General features: G+C 38.2%; 1 protein-coding gene across 1 annotated transcript in view; it reads right to left on the bottom strand.

The window, feature by feature from the left end:
* Positions 1 to 17,578, bottom strand: part of LOC117425955 (cadherin-13) — a 339,797-nt gene that overhangs the window by 266,268 nt on the left and 55,951 nt on the right. Inside the window, exon 2 of the mRNA XM_034043295.3 lies at positions 11,562 to 11,673. Coding sequence (XP_033899186.2) covers positions 11,562 to 11,673 — 112 coding nt within the window. The remainder of the gene's footprint in view (positions 1 to 11,561; positions 11,674 to 17,578) is intronic.

The following is a 17,578-nucleotide window of genomic DNA, read 5'->3' as shown; positions in this document are numbered from 1 at the left end:
ACAATGGAACATTTTAGAGATAAATTTTAGAGGTAGATTGTCAAAGCTGTTATCATAAAATGTTGATGTTGTTAACTGCAGTGACCCGCTTGCCTAGATCCTCACAGAAAGAGCAGACCCTGTTATTTAATCCTGCTTGATCACCATACTGAGCATCATGCTGTTTTAGAAATCATGACCGATAATAAAAACGGATGGAGATCATGCCCCTGATATAAAAAAGAAAATCAATTCATTTTAGTTCATTCTACAACATCCCCAGTATTGTATAATAATAAGCTGCATCTACCTACTGCAATCAGTTTCAGACCCAATGAGAGACAGCAGATCTGACCAACTTTGATCTGAGGTATGATATTAGTGTTAACTCCATGGGACATTCTGTAAAACAGACATCCACCCCCCAACTTCTCTACAGAATGCCTTATATCAGGGGTCTCCAACCCTGGTCCTGGATGGCCGGTGTCCCTCCTGGTTTTTATTCCAACTATACCCTAAATTACTTAATTGAACCAATTAAGTGCTTATTAGAAGCTCAATTGGTCCATTAATTAATTTAATGGTTGGAGACCCCTGCCTTAGATGAGCAAACCATGTGTTGCAATTTATTCTCCTTGAAACTGCCACCCTATACCCTTTAGAATAGTGTGATCATGGTATTCCAGAACACCTATAAGCAAATCTTTAATTAATTTCAAAATTGTGGGGGTAGATTAGCAGAAAGTCAGTCAACATATCAATTTCCACCAATGTGTTTTCCTAGGGAAATATGCATCTGCCATCACCAAATGCTTTTCCCATAATTGCCTTCATTTGTCAAGTATGTGCTTGATTTATAGTCAATTAAATATCCCAAAAAAAGCCACCATGCATCTATGCAAAATGAAAAAGTGATTAATGTTATACAATTACAGTTGTGAGAGTGGTGTGATCGGGGTAGAAACTGTCACAGACGAGGAATACCACTGCCTGTTAATAAATATACGGTGTGTCAACACAAATGAATTGAATTTTGGCACACCAGAGCTGCATAGGTTTATTTAACAATAAAACCAGTGGGACTCATCGCACACATTTTCCAATCATTGCCCTGTAATGAAGTCAATCCTGTGGATTTCTTACTAATTTCTGTTTACTAGAATGACTTGATCACCATACAAAAATGCTACTCCCCCCTTATAAGATCAAAACTGTACTGTCATGAACTCTAGTAACCAGACTGTGTGCCTATATAAGAAGTCTACCTGTAGAACCTGCCCCGGAAGACTCATTAGTGTGTGTGCTCTCAGACTCTGGAATACTGTTTCTGTTTTTTGTTGAATCTAAAATAGCACTTTAAGTCTTTCCAGAATACGTTTGAAGCTTGTGAATACTGTATATGGTTGATTGTTGTTGTGGCCTTGCTACTTGGTATTCATGCTTTAACACTTCAGTGTTTCACAAGGTCAGCTGGTGGCATCCATCAAATGCCTTAGAGCAATGTACAGTATACCGGAGCACTATCCACTGAGCAACTTGCACGTGGGTTATGGTATATGCTGCAATACTGTATGTGCTCTGTATCACAGGACCAGCACTGCAAGTTAAGTCAAGCAAGGGACTCATCCAAATACCTCTTACTATTTTGTCTACAAAGAACGCATAGAAATCTACTCAGAACAAAGGGAACCGCAAACAATACGTGGCATTTTAAAGATCATTCTTATGTAGTTTATGGCAAATTACAAATTAGAAATGTGTTTTCAGGCATTTGCTTTCTTTTTCATTTTCTCAGATTGCTTTAGTGTTATATTTTTGAATTGCATGCAAAGTTATTCCATGTACTAGTACAAGACAAATAATTTGCGTCTCAGAGTGGATCAGTGAATTATTACATTTAATCCACTGTCTTTCAGAAGGCAAGGAAATCAATGAAATTAAAACATGAGGGTTTTGTTCCTGTGGCGCCCCAGTAAGGGAACATATTACTTAGGTTAATTCAATGCTCGCTATTAACGTACCTTCTTTTTCATCACTACTAACTCTTCTTTTTCATCACTACTAACCATTCCTATTGGATCAATAACGCATTCCTTTATATGTTATTCACTAAAGCAGACATGTCCATGCTACTTGAAGGTTACAGTGCATTGTATGGAATTGTATTAGGTATTTTAAGAGCTAAGGAAGCTGTCATACATCAAAAGAAGAACATAGACTAAAAGAAAAGAAAAGACATGGTGGTGTATCAAACTAAAACAAGCACATGAACGACATTAATCCCCCGCCATGGCTATAAAATAGGTAATGGCCATCTTAGCAAGTTTCATGAGAATTAGGCAAGAGTTGCTCTAGATGTATGAAAATGTAGGTGTCACATACAGACATTAATGCTGAATAGACATATATTATCAACATACCTCCAGATAAAAATAACCTCAGTAACTTATTTCAAAGAAGGTCCTTAGCAAATGTCGTCACAATTGGACAATCAGTTCGAGATATGTGAAAAGTGTAATATACAGACAGACAAGACACACAGCCTGTATGTGCCCCCATTTCCCCCATAGTTTTATCACATGAACATTCACATGCAGTTCTATAGATGTGTCAAAATATAAACTTTTGACACACAGTCAGACTGACAAAACAGACTTCAAATACTGTACCTCCAGATAAGCCAAGGGCTTCTGGGCAAATCCTGAAGTTACCACTTTTTTTCGGCACTCGCCCTCGTCCAATATGGCGAATCTAGATTGGCCCAGAACTTGAAAAAGTTTTCTCAACAATTTGCATTGAATTTCGGGACTAGCCCAGGCGAGTCTAGTTTCGTCCAACGCTTCAAAAATCGATGCTGGCCGAATCAAAATCGACCAGGGCTGGTTGTTCAAACCGGTATAATATACGTCAGCCGAATACCTCGTCAGGAAAGTCCATACAGGCTCATTTTACTTCCATGTTACTCTCCGTTCCAAACATTACAATTGTGTTCCCACTCCTGCACGAGCAAAACCACAAACAAAGGACAGACAAGCATACACAAACCCGCAGGATGGCCATCCCATTTACAAGCAATGTGGGCTATTTATATGCAGGTGCGTAAAACTACCAATAATCCAATTAGTTGGTACCCAGTAAGGCATTACAAGGGGGCTGAGTGGAGAAGCTACTAGAAAGTGATAAATCAGTTAGTTAGTTGATAATATATAAAAAAAACGTGCACTAATCAAATCAAAGTGTGCAAATATATATATAAGACGCTTGGCACTCAGGATCGCGTCGGGTTCTTTTCCTAGCACTGGAGACTGACCCACACACAAGAGATGGATTTTAAAGTGCTGTTGCGCTAATTTATTTTTAAACACAAAAACAAACAAAACTAAATAAACATCTAACTCAAACGTAGAGCCTAACTTCACTTTGAACAGGTCTCTGACTAACACGCAGGACGACTAAGCAGTTTACCTGTCAACAAACAAAACACACAGTTTTAACACAGCACTTACTTTTGCATTGACTGCTTGGAAACAGAGCACTCCTTCTACTCAGCAGTCCTGAAGAGACTAACTGTCTATCTTTTAAACCCTGCACCTGGATCTAATTTACAATATGAACCAGGTGCAGGTGATAATTAACAATAAAGAACCAATTAAATTGAACAAATGTGCATTCGCACGTGTTTTTCTTCAGCAGGGAGGAATTTAACCCTCTCCCTGCTCACAATATAGTGGTTAAGGCTCTGGACTCTTGACCGGAGGGTCGTGGGTTCAATCCCAGGTGGGGGATGATGCTGCTGTACCCTTGAGCAAGGTACTTTACCTAGATTGCTCCAGTAAAAACCAAGCTGTATAAATGGGTAATTGTATGTAAAAATAATGTGATATCTTGTAACAATTGTAAGTCGCCCTGGATAAGGGTGTCTGCTAAGAAATAATAATAATATTATATATATATATATATATATATATATATATATATATATATATATATATATATATATATATATATATATATTATATAGCCACCACCACTACATCCCTGCCAGATTTGAGGAGGGCCTTTAACAAGTTTAGCAAGGGCCTCTGACTTAAAGCCCTTTGCACTGGAGTTCCATATCACAGTGTTTGATACAAAACAGGGGCAGAATCTCTATTAAACTGGTCTAGTGCTTGAACAGAGGGCTTTCAAGTTAAAACATTTACTTTATATTACTGTCAGTGTAAGGAAGGAAAGCCTTTAGTCAAAGGCTGCTTTATAGAACGTGATGTATTTATAAACCATTCCATTTGGCCTCAACACATATTTGTGTAAGCTGCAACCGTAAGCTTAATAATGACTCCAGCCTCTGGGCAGACAGAGTCCAGTGCATAATGCATTCCGGAGCTGCAGTTCTTTTTTTCTTATGAATTATCACGCACTGACTTAGACAAATAGGCAACCCTCAGTCAACACCGACAAACATTATTCTTCATCAGACTCATTGTGCATGGGGGTGAGAAGTCATTAGAGATGCAGTACATGGTGTGCTGGCAGATCAATCCTCAAGCCAAACTATCCTTGTTATTAAGCAGCTTACCGCTGGATCCTGTCAGCATCTCGGTCTCTGCAAGCTGCGAGTTTAATTCCCAGTGCTGTCCCCCAAGCTGCTATCTGAACCAAGGCTAGAGGTAAGGAGTTTACAAAAAAAAACTAAATCTTTATTGAGTTGTGTCAGGCATGTGTTTTTAGAGCAGGGTTTGCCCTAAAGACTAAAGATGGGTTTGTCCCATATTGAGAGTTACTAATCAGAATCAGAGCCTGGATGTCTTCATAGCCTACAGATGCTGTAGCCTTGCAGCATCCCAAACAGCAGGGGCTGTGCACAGATTAATATTCAGCTGTGGACAAAAGTTTTGCTCACCCTATAGAATTAACAAATTTTGCTTCATAAAGTCGAATGAAACCTGCCGAATAATGTTACGTTAACACATTGAATTACATGCCGCTTTGTAGTTTTCACTTAACAAAAAACAAACAAATTGCAATTACTTTGACATTTCGAAATCTAACATTTAACAGCAAATTCTGACATTTTGTTTTGTTCAGTTTTTTAGTGATCACTCTTCTTGGTGATGACAGTTCCCTGTGTTGATCTAGACAACCCTTGTGGTCTTCAGTAATACTAAAATAAACTAGTATGTCAATAATACATCCCACTGCCACATAATTAGAGCAAGCAGCATGATGAAAATGATGATGACCATCACATAAATCATTAGTAAGTACAAGAAATAGCAGATGGACGTTTGAACAGACAGAGACACCTCTATATATCCCCACAATCTGATACTCTCTCAAACTGTGCTAAACGATGTTAATACCAATTTTCATCAAAATTGGCTTAGCGGTTTTCCACATATATGGAAAATGTAAATTGAAACATACGTGTATATGGCTGCCTCCACTATATCCCCAAAGCCAGAGAGTTCATCCCTTGCAACTGATAATTGCAGTAACTACAGACTTCTTTTAGTTTTACTGTTAAGAGTTATGTCCATAAAAATAAGACCATTAACACTAAATTTCTGAAGGAGGAAAGTAAAAAGCAAGGTATGCAGCTCTGTGGCGTGGTGCCCCGGGATTCAATTGAATGATTAATTAGCAATTGAGTCTCGGCAAAGCAAAGCTTTGATTAGAAATAACAATTGCTATGCGTGCTAGTTTAGGCTAGCACGATGCTAGTTATGTTCTGTGTCTGTGCGTTAGTCTGTTTGTTTTGGCCACCGTGCCTTTTGTTTGGTATAAGTGTTCTGTTTTGTTTAAACTTTTTATTTATTATTAAACCGCGTAACAGCGCATTCATATCCCAGCACTGTAGTCTGTCTATTTTCCTGGCCTGATGTCACCACATGAGCCAGCCTGTTCACAAGCTCCCATTAGGAAACCTTTTAAATCAAGGAAGATGATTCTGCAATGTTCTACCCTAATGAAATATGCATTCCTTATAGACAATTAAAACTGTACTGATTCACAGCTGTCTTTAACAAACCAACCCAGCAGCGCTATTCTGGCAAAAGGGTAATTTAGAAACTCATTGTCAAAGAGGCTTGGCAGCTCTTTATACAAACAACTTAAGGAGCCTTCCTCATCCCCCTTGATATGCAGACACATTTATCATATTTATCCAATATGTGGACATAGTTCACCAGAAGGTTGGCAGCCATTTTAGTGGCCATTTCTTCATTGTTGCAGCTTTAGAGCTACATACCAATACATGCCCCTGCAACTTTGTTTTCAGAAACTGCTAACAGTCGGTTGGTATGTTGCTTCCATCACATTCACAAGCGTTTAAAAAAAAAATTAAATTGTGGCAAGTCACACCTTATCATCTATCATGGTATACTTCTGAAAGCACCAAAAAAATGTTTCAATGGCAAACCTGAAGCAGCCTAGAGTTACAAATAAACACATACTGGGGGTAACCATCAGGTTTCTTTAAAAGGGCTTTGTGCCAGTGAAAGTTCATCAGGCAAAGTCTAGTGGGCTATTAAATAGGAAAAGTTCCATCTCCATAAACGTATTGTCTTTTCTGAGTGAACTAAAGGATGAATGACTTTTCAATCTGTGAAGGACACAGAACTACTAGAAAGCCATATTAGTGGTCCTTTGCTGGCGTTAGTGGTAGATAACTATCTTGTGTGGCATAATCATAAACAATTCCCATTAATTAAATTTCAGGTGCATTTTAATAAACAGGAAATGGTATGCAACCATATGAAAATAACAATATAACAGTATTATTCCAAAACCTAATAACAAATGCTTTATGTCTTTTTAATATTTGTTGGAACAGGAAACTAGCAATATAAGTATTATGAAAAACCTACTCAGCATACATTTGGAATATAAGCTAAAAATTGCCATAGCAGTCTAACCATAGATACACACACATATCTATTGCCTGTTTATCAACTGAACTTTAATAAATTTGGTAATTGTGTATTAATTAAATAGTCATTTATGCCATGGTAAATAAATCACTGCTGTTTAAAATGGTCATCAGCTCTCGTCGCTTTATTCCAGCATCTTTCTGAAGGCTATTGAAATCTGACAGCTCTAATCTTTTGGCACTAAAGACTGACACCAATGCCTTGACCCAATGTTGACACATCTTTATTTTCAGTTGGGTACAAAACCTTGCTTTTAAAGAGCTACTCTGCTGCTATTCCAAATACACACTAGTAAGAATAGGCACACGCAAATAAAGAACCCCCTCCAAGAACACATTGCTGTTGCTTTAAGCTTTTATTTAACTGTGGTAATAAAACGTTCCTTTACAAAAAGGTGTCCTGAAATGGCAGTGGCATATTTTTTTTTGAAATTCAGAACAAGGGTGTAAATGGCTTCAAATGTCATTTTGTTGCTAGTTTATTTTCACTTACTACATCATGGCGTTTGCAATAATTCAGTGGTTGTGGGGTCTGTAGATTCAGTATTGAGTTATTATAATGTGTCTGTAAATCTGCCTTTTCCTGGCTTTGCACTTGTCAGGCAAAGTTCCGCTACACAGGGTTCTCCAACCAAGCTCAACACTAGGTAATGGCAGATTTAGATAACATTGATAATCTCCATATTGGAGAAACATCACCCAAAAGCTCTCAGATGATGGCAAACACCCTGAAAATAGTCAGAGAAATATAAATATTCTTTAATGATGTGTTTAGCTGTGAACTTTTGTGGAGCACAATAAATGAATACATCAATAAATAAATTAATAAATACAATTTGAAACTGAAATGTACCAGGACTGGGATGCCTTAAACCCTATCTAAATGCAGCTACCATTGATAAACCAAGCAAAGGGAGTTTTACTAGGTGATTAAGTTTAAGGATTAAGCACAAATGCCTATCCTCCTTTAATATCTCCAGTGGGTCAAGTCGATATTGCTGTAAACAGCCACAGGAAATGTTACAACGTATTCTAATCAAACTCCACATCACTGTTTACAGCAAGAACACTGTTTTATTGTATTCCTATAGCATCCTACATAACTATATCCGGATAACAAGAATAGATGTTCAGTAAGGAAACTCATGCAATAGATTGTTTATTAAGATTTCCATTACATGAGAGTAGGTGTAGCCAAGATAAGCACCAACTAAGACATAGCTTCTTTTACTGTAAACTAATGTGATCCATCTGCATTTCCTTCCATCTGATGAAGTAGATATCCTTCTGCCTAGTGTTGTTGGCTGAAGTGTAATGCTGGCTCCAGGAATTAGCCTATTGTGCCTCCCTGGCGCATCAGCACACACAACGGCTGCGATGCTGGCTCCAGGGATCAACCACAGTGCGGCCCCCATAGTGCATCAGCATGACAACCGCCTGGACTGAGCTGAGTAGGGTACTTCTCTGGGGTCTTCAAGTGGGCACCTTCCATCCTTGGTGTTTCGTCGACTAGCCCACGACACCTTAAGAGGGCTCGACAGTGATTCTGGCATCCCAGCATCACCCTCCTCCGTCCCCCACTCAGCTAAGCCCAGCTTACTTACCTTCCTTTCCATCAACGTTGCTTTCTTTCTACTGTGCTTGAGGTCCCCAACCAGAATCTTTTCGTCTCAACCACAGCCAGTTGCTGCTCCTGTCTGCTGCTTCAGATAAGTTCTTCACTGTGCGTCGCAACTGTTGACCACTGAATCCAATGTCTCTGAGAAACTGGGTTGTGGAGTGTAATACAGATCCTCGACAACCCACCTCCACTGGGTAAACCCGGACTCTCCATCCTCACTGTTCCACTTCAGCAGCTAGTTGAGCATACAAAAGTCTCTTCCTTTCTTATACCTCATCCACAGCATCCTCCCATGACACTGTTAACTCTAACAGGTGAAGAAGGTGTGCTGATCCAGACCATAAGACAATATCAGGTCGAAGGATAGTGGTGGCAATCTCAGGTGGGAAAATAAGCCATTGTCCAACATCTGCCAGCATTTTCCAGTCTCTAGCAGCTTCCAGTTGTCCTAGTTTTAATACCTTTTCTTGGTGGTTGCTCCCCTGGACGGAGGAATGTTGTTCTTTGTGTGTCATATATTGCTGGAATTGGTGGCAACCTGTGTCATGCTGCACTTGTCTTCAAATGCTAAGGCCAAACATTGCAGCATCTGGTCATGACGCCAAGTCCAGATAACAAGAATAGATGTTCACTCAGGAAACTCATGCAATAAACTAGATAACACTACTACATAATACATATTTTTACACTACATTCCTTGCCTTTCGAGGTACCCCTGCCCATAAATTAGGTCACAGATGTTGAGAGGCTGACCGTAGGGAAGGAAGGGAAGGATAGCTGCCCTCCCCAGTTAGACAAAGCCAAAAAGCAGGTGGAGGCAAGATATACATCCTTTCCGTGACGCTCATTGGACTGTAAAAAAAATTAAATATTCAAGAATCCAGTATCCACTATATGAAAAAAGGGGGGGTGGGGGCGATTCTGAAAGCTTATTACCTGACAGTGAATATATAATTTCAAAAGGTGAAAAAAAAATAAACCTTTCAAAGTTATAACATGACAAAGAAACAAAATAACTCACTTAAATCTTAAATAAATACCTGCTGTGTTTAGTGTGTCCGGTTTTATAGCTTTAACAGGTGTTTTCTCCTTTTGAAAATGGTTTGGTAATTTACTCTTCGAACACAATAGCTTTGAAAGCTAAACTGGGCCGGAAAGAATTATTTTCCTCGAGTCTATATTGTTAACCTGTGTTAAAACCTGTTGATTTTGTTGTGTTGTTTAAATCTGTGCCAGAACTGCATCTATAAAGCTCAATTAATCCTGTCAGGTGCCACCAGCCTCTTGTCCCTTAATTTTTCCTAATGTATGATTTTTATGTATGTATTAAAGTATAATACTGTGCTTTTGTACTCATGACTGTGCCGGGAAGGCGGCACAAGTAAGATCTGGAGTCACCCCTGGTACTGCAGGTCTGTTCCTTCATTGCCTCATTTGTGTGTTTCTGTTGCTTCTGTCTAAGCTGGATTGGAATCCCATTCTCAGGGGATAAGAAAACAAAGCTCTACACCTGCACTCTGGCACACATAGGGCATCTGTCTCAGATAAGGGGCCTCTATCCCCACACCGCTTTTTATCCCTCACCTTTCAAAAGAACACAATCCAGCTGCAGCAGAAAAAATATACAAGAGTTTAGCTGATAAAACTCAAGGCTGACAGGCACTATTTCCTATCTGTAACAATGTTTCAGACTACTGGGCTGTGTTATTTTCAGTAAAGGTTCAACACGACCATGACGTCTGTCTGTTCTACTGATTGCAACCCAGGTTTGAATCTCACTTTTATTTAAAATGGTAAAAATGATGCTATTCAATGCCTATAAAATGCCTGTAAACTGCAACATTTTAAAATGGGAACAGATAGACAGGTCCTAACTATGTGGCCAGGCAGCTTAACTGTTTGGATTTGGCCCTGATGTGGTGCACGTTCTCATAGTATACACTGGCTCCCTTAATTACTCTGAATGTCTGAACGAACACATTTGTTTAATTAAACATTGTTGCGGATCAAGTCCACCATGCTCTTGCTGATGGCAATGGTTACTTTCAAGGCACCAATGCACCCTGTGTCTCAATGCAATTGAGCTTGTTTGGGATGAACTTGAAAAATGCATTTGTCATCATGATCCTCTGCCGACGTCTCTGCACCTCTGCGTCTCAATATTAATGATATCTTCTGTCGCCTTGTGGAGTCTATGCCACTCTATGATTAGGGCGAACAGTGGCCCAATGTAAAGGATGTACAGCTCCTAATAAAATGGCCAATCAGTGAAAATATATTTTATGTTTTTTACTGTAAATATTTAATTTGTTGATGCTAGTAACAAACCAGTCAACAAAAGCTAACAAAAGTTTAGTCGATATCAAACGTAAAACTGACAAAGGGCCCATTTGCAATTTTATTTGCATTTCACAAAAGTTTGATGAAGTGCATCCAAGGCAGTTAAAATCAATCAGCACCTTTTCAAAAATCACAAGGTTGCCAATCCATTATAATTGAATCATTCCATAATCACAAATTCTCTAGGACAGACTACTTCTGGTCAGTCCTTTTGACTGATATGTAACTGTACACTGTTGTTATGTTAAAAACTATTTTTCAATCCAAATCTATAAAACAGTATATCATTCATACTTGGACAAAGGCATCTGCCAAATAAATAATAATAATAATAATAATAATAATAATAATAATAATAATAATAATAATAATAAATTATACATTTTGTAAAACTCAAAACCGTCAGCGCCTAGTTTCTGCACGGCTGATTAAACAAATTATCCTTTTAAAATCAGTCCTGCTTCGTGACAAGAAGTGAAAAGGACATGTACTGTATCTCGGGCCACCATTTTAAAATCCAACTATAACTTACAAGTTTTACTGACCTTTCTGAATTTTCTGAGCTGAACAAAGTAAGAAGAGCTGATTATTCTCCAACCACAAAATGCAAACTTCAGCCAAACCAAATAACCAATGAATCAGATAATCTCCACCTCTTTGACAACCTGCTGGTGATGTCAGTGCACCCCTTACCTTTCAGAATGGATTCTTCCTTCCTGAATCCTGATTGGTACTCCAACTCATAGTTTTTCTCTTGAAATCCTGGTACGCATTCCACATCTTCCGCAACAGCAACTAGAAGTACCTGCAAAAAAAAAAAAAAAAGATAATATATATTACTATTTTGCTTAAAATGTGTGGTGTGTGTGTTTGCATTGTCACCAGGTTTGGGCTGGGACCAAATCAAAACTTTGACAACCCGCTAATCGCACTTAACAAAACTGTATTTAATAGCGTTTTCTTTTTATGAGTAGAAGAAATAAGATACTTACAAAAAAAAGAAAACGTTATTAAACACAGTTTTGTTAAGTGTGATTAGCGGGTTGTCAAAGTTTTGATTTGGTCCGGGCCTTGGTCTGTTATCTGTGTTTATTTTTTTTTTATTTGTTTATTTAGCAGACGCCTTTATCCAAGGTGACTTACAGAGACTACAGTGTGTGTTTAAGGACATGACAAAACAAAAATCTACATTTCATTAATATGTGAAACATACATTGTTAAATGTAATGATTTTCAAGGTTTGGATCAATGGTTTGTCTACGGTTCATTTACCAACTTGCTCTGTCCATTACCAAAAGAGCGTTTGTCAATGGCCTAGCCATGTATGACCATGGTTTGTTTATGTTAAAAGGAAGAATTCTCCCCCTTTTTAATATGATGCTGTAGCAACTAGGTTAATGACATAAGCAAACATGGTGGAAATTGCCAGTACATGACACCGTCCACTTTATTATTCATCTTTTCTGTGCTATGAGATACAGCCAGGCAAGTATAATGTTATTCTATGTACTACAATGTTCTGTCATAAAGTGTGTACAATGCTTTACAGGATAAGATACAGTATTACAATGTTCAGTTTTAATAAATATAAAACACTCTTATTGTGTTCGTTTTGGTGTAATGGAAGATAACACTGTGTTGTATGTGTGGACACTCCTCAAACTCACAATTCATTGTACTGTATCTTGCTATTTTTATTAAGAATTGGAGTTGCCAGTGTAACAAGAGTAGACTGTATATTGTATGTTTGAAATGCCAGAATAAATGGGTTTTACCATCTTTGGTATAAATATATAAATATATAAAGGTAATTGTGTCCTTTGGCAGTCTACAGTACCCCAATATTGTTTTGTTTCTATGTGTTTTTAATGATAATTGTCATTTCAGTTACATGATCCCATGGAAAACTGAAACATCCATAGGCAGGAAGGGATATAAAAGCTCAAACTAAATTATATTTTACCCAAAGTAAAACAAAAATAATATAAATCACCTAAACTGTTTTACAGTATGGGACCCTTATGGAAGAGAATGAGAGACAGCTTGAAGCATTTCCAAACACAGCTTTTCAAACAGCTCAGTGCAAAGTGCTTGGGATCAGTTATACTAATTATGTCTGAAACAGTAAAAACCCATCTAACACTACAGCTAATATGTGGTGTCTAAAGCAGTGAAGTTTGCCAGGCAATTACCAACTAGACTGGAGCCCAGTCCCAACAATCTTTGTGTCCATTAGGGTAGCCATTGAATACTCAAGATCAGTATACTCAAAACCAGACCAGAGAGCCATCTTATCCTAGAGCAACTCCTGAACTCTTAGTCAAAGCACCATAACAGTGAGATATATTATATCATTCCTCTAACCCTTACCATATGTTATGATCACTGTAGACACCAATTCTAAAACTAAATGTAAATGATAAAATGATAGCACATCTGACCAGCAGCACAGAATGTGACAGTTTAGTAAGTGGCTGTGTGGTCCAGTGGTTAAAGAAAAGGGCTTGTAACTAGGAGGTCCCTGGTTCAAATCCCACCTTAGCCACTGACTCGTTGTGTGACCCTGAGCAAGTCACTTGACCTCCTTGTGCTCCGTCTTTCGGGTGAGACGTAGTTGTAAGTGACTCTGCAGCTGATGCATAGTTCACACACCCTAGTCTCTGTAAGTCGCCTTGGATAAAGACATCTGCTAAATATACAAATAATAACAATAATAAGTATTGGCTTGAAGTTGGCTAGCTAGGTAAAATGGACAGAACTCATATTCAGCTCATGGACAGAAGTCCATATTCGATGCAACACATTTGACCCTGGCTTGGTGGCCACACAAATATCCTTCCAAACCACAGAGCAGTTACCATGCCCCAATGGCAAGAGGGCAATGAGGCTACTAAGCCCATTCATTTCTTGGCCACAATCAGGTTGTTAGCCAAGGTGGCCAGATTCTATGCCACTGTACATACTGCCCCCTGGCTGTTATCACATTGAGGTTCAAGCGCCACCATGAACTGCAATTTGAGAAGCCATTACGAGCTAACAGGATTCCTAACCCATTCCAGGCCACTGATGCCAAAACAGCACACATCTTGGCTTGAAGAATCATCAAGCTAGCTTTCAGTAGATATTGGTAGACATACAGTCAGCTGAAACAAGCAGTCCCATCCTCTTACCATTTTTTTCGAATCTCTAGTACAAGTTAAATGACAAGGGACACCACTGTCAGTTGTTAAAGATCAAATAGCTTCAAATGTAATTTTAACTCAAATTGCTGTTTTACATTTCCCTATCTTATGGTATGTTATGGTGTTTGCAATCATTCGGAGTGCCTCTGGGTTATGTTTCTCTGAAACTGAGTTTTTATAAATCTTTCTCTAAACCTGCCTTTGCCTGGCTTTGAGCTGCTCAATAAAATTCTAAGTGCTGGGACTGAACAGCCGTCTTTGTTTCATTCTAATCACGTGATAATGTGACCTCTCTTTCAGAACACATGTACAATAAATGCTTTCCTGTTCTGTGAATTGAATTAAAAAAAAAAAAAAAAGTTTAATGATATATTTTAGATGCAACATCTGTGAGTACGGCAATGACTTGTTTTTGTTACAACCCAAAAACGGCAAAACAACTAAAAACTCTTAACAGCAAAATTGTCATCGCTCCAGTTCATGGGATTAGAAGGTCTGCCACTGGCATTGTTCAAACCTGAAGATTATGTTAATACAAAGCTAGACAAAGGTTGGCATGAAGCTACCAACACCAATAATATAGCACAAAACCCTGATCCACAAGCAGATGAAAGCATGAAGCATATGGAAGCTACTGTAAATCAAGGTCAATACATCAGGCCTATAAACAAAAATGCTATTCCTGTTCCTTAAATTATAAGATCCGTTACATTTTTGTTTACAAATTAACCCCAGAGTAAAGGAACTTAATACTTTCTTTTTAAGTGCTTTTAAATACCTTTCAATTCAGGTTTCATTGTAAAGATGGTAAATGTGGCCGGGTGAGGGGGTCACATTATACACATTTCCAAGGGTGTATATTAAAGCCAGTTTTCTGAGTGTAGAATAACATTTCTGAGCTTTCTGCAGGCCTTTTAGAAGTGTTGATAGAGGATTTCTCACTTGTAATTCTCATCACATTAATTTTGTCTGGGAGGTAAACATGATCTCTCACTCCCTTCCAGACACAAATGGCTCCTCTTAATTACATTTGCTGAGCTAAGGTTCTGCGTTTCCATTTAATTTCTCACCTGAGGAAAGGAACTATTGTTAAAGGCTAACTTAGCCAATACAGAGTACAACTCATGTTTGAAACAGCACATGTCCTCTGTATAATATGATGAACCTGAACCTATGACAGAATGTCAGTTAATTGAAGAACAAATACCCATCCCAGCCTTGGTGAAAAGACATTGGATATTACTGCAAATCATGGTCAATACTGGGGACAATTCCTGTTTTTCAATTCCAATTCCTTTTTAAAATTAATTCCCAATTAAAATTCCAATTTGAATTCCAATTCCAATTCCTTCAAAGGAACTGGAATTTAAACGAATATTTTAGAGACATAATTGTTGTGATAGTGAAATTGGCTTCAAATAAAAGCAGTTTAATTTAAGTAATGTGTTATCACTGTGAGGAGCTCATTTGAACAGAATAATGCTAATTGCAATTTTGATTGATGATGTGTTGTAATGGATTAAACCTTTGCGGTCCGATGTCGGACCCTGTCCGACATCATCAAAAAGACGCCTGTCAGGAGCTGAATAAATGGACCGCAAAGGGTTAAATGGGAAATGGGAATGGGAACTGGAATTGATTTTAAAAAGGAATTGGAATTGAAAAACAGGAATTGACCCTGACCCTGGTCAAGCACCCCTCTGCCATTTATGCAGGAACTCTTGGATGGAAGATAAGAATATTTATGGACAACAGGAGTCTAGTTCTTAGTAGCTGGTTGATCTTAAAACTAGTCAAGCCAGGTCCCAAATGATCCTCAACGATTCTGTATCAAAAACATGGCTAGGTAACCCACCCCATACCCTCACCACTCTCTGTGTAAGGAAGTGTCTCATACCCTGTGTCCAAAGTTCCACTTCATTTCCAACCGATTTGTGCTTAAAGTATTGGCTAGTTAACTTCATCAACTCCTTTTACAATACAGAATTGCTCTATATCAAAGGTTTTCAACCGAGGGTACGCATACCCCTGGGGGGACTTCAAGGGATCGTAGGGGGGACTATTAGGCTATTGTGCCTTGTATTGCAACTGTGGTAACCCTCAGTAGAGTTAAAACTATGAAGCGGTACTTGAGGTGAAACCTTGAGACAGAAGGGGTACAGTTTCTAAAAAAGGTTGACAAACCCTGCTCTATATTGATGATCTAAAGTGGCAGTATTTAGATCACGGTTTAGATTAATGAAAAAGGTCTAACTGTGCCCTAAAACCACATTTATAGTATTTCAGTGTTTGTGAATATAACATCTGCTGAAAACCTTAGTCAGTTATTTAACTGCTACTTGAAGGTTACAGCATACCCCCTAATGGAGCCCAAGTCATATAATCCTGTGCGTGCTAGCCTGCCTCATCTGCTCCATCATAAGCTTTGATTTATCAGATCCAAGCCCATTACCATGTTTTAGAGCCTATAAACATTAGCATGCGATATAAACTATAAAGACAGTGACAGACACTAATAGCTTACATGACTATTATTTCTAGCATACATTTAAATGACACATTTTAGTGCATTTTTTATTTCACTCTTTTAAAATTGCCTTCCAGGCTTATCTGACTCGTTTACTCTGTGTAATTAATAGACATTTATTTAGAAGGGAAAATGTGAATTTGAGATCTGACCCTAAAATAATGTAAAAATCAAAACACTGATCCCATGCACCCCTGCATTGAACCAGAGCAGCAGGTAGTGTCCGAGAGGAGTCCCATAAAATAAAGAATCATTAAAATGTGGCATTCTTTACATAGTATAGTGTCTTCAATCCCTCCACCACAATTTCTAATATGGTTTTCATGAAAAACGCACCCATACACTACAGGTTCACTTGAACGTTTCCAAGACAACCCCCATTATGTTGGGTAATCACCGTTGTTCTTACAGTTCCACTGGATTTCAATCCAATAGCTCAGGGATCTGCATATGCACCTACAAACCTCACCAAATCAGTAAAGCTAAAAAGGAAAGAGATTTACACTTCCGAATAAATTAACAGACATAAGGAACAGGGCTGGTATCTTAAATTAGACATGGTTATAGCCCCACAACCCCAAGGAACCACTACAGCTGTATAATGCAACCAGTTAGTGGTAATGACAAGCAGAATTCAGTGGCCTATGAAGTTGCAGTCAGGTTTCAAATCCTGTTTTGTTTTGATAGCAGGTTTCTGTGCAGAATCAATAGTCTAGTGTACAGCTATGACCAAAAGTTTTGCATCCTCCTATAGACTTCACTAATTTTGCTTTATAAAGTCGAATGAAATCTGCTGAATAATGTTACGTTAACATATTGAATTACATACCGCTTTGTAGTTTTCCATATACTTAACGATGAACTGAAAAAAATTGAAACATGTGACATTTCGAAAACTAACATGAAATACTGGACTACTATTATGGGTTGCGGTAGACTTTTGCAACATCATTTTGTAGTTTCTTTAATTACATGATGTTCATACAGTTTTGTTTTTTAAT

The sequence above is a fragment of the Acipenser ruthenus genome, chromosome 20 (assembly GCF_902713425.1).
Source record: "Acipenser ruthenus chromosome 20, fAciRut3.2 maternal haplotype, whole genome shotgun sequence".
NCBI classification, from domain to species: Eukaryota; Metazoa; Chordata; class Actinopteri; order Acipenseriformes; family Acipenseridae; genus Acipenser; species Acipenser ruthenus.
The sequence above is the reverse complement of the archived record's forward strand: the minus strand, read 5'-3'. Positions and strand labels throughout refer to the sequence as shown.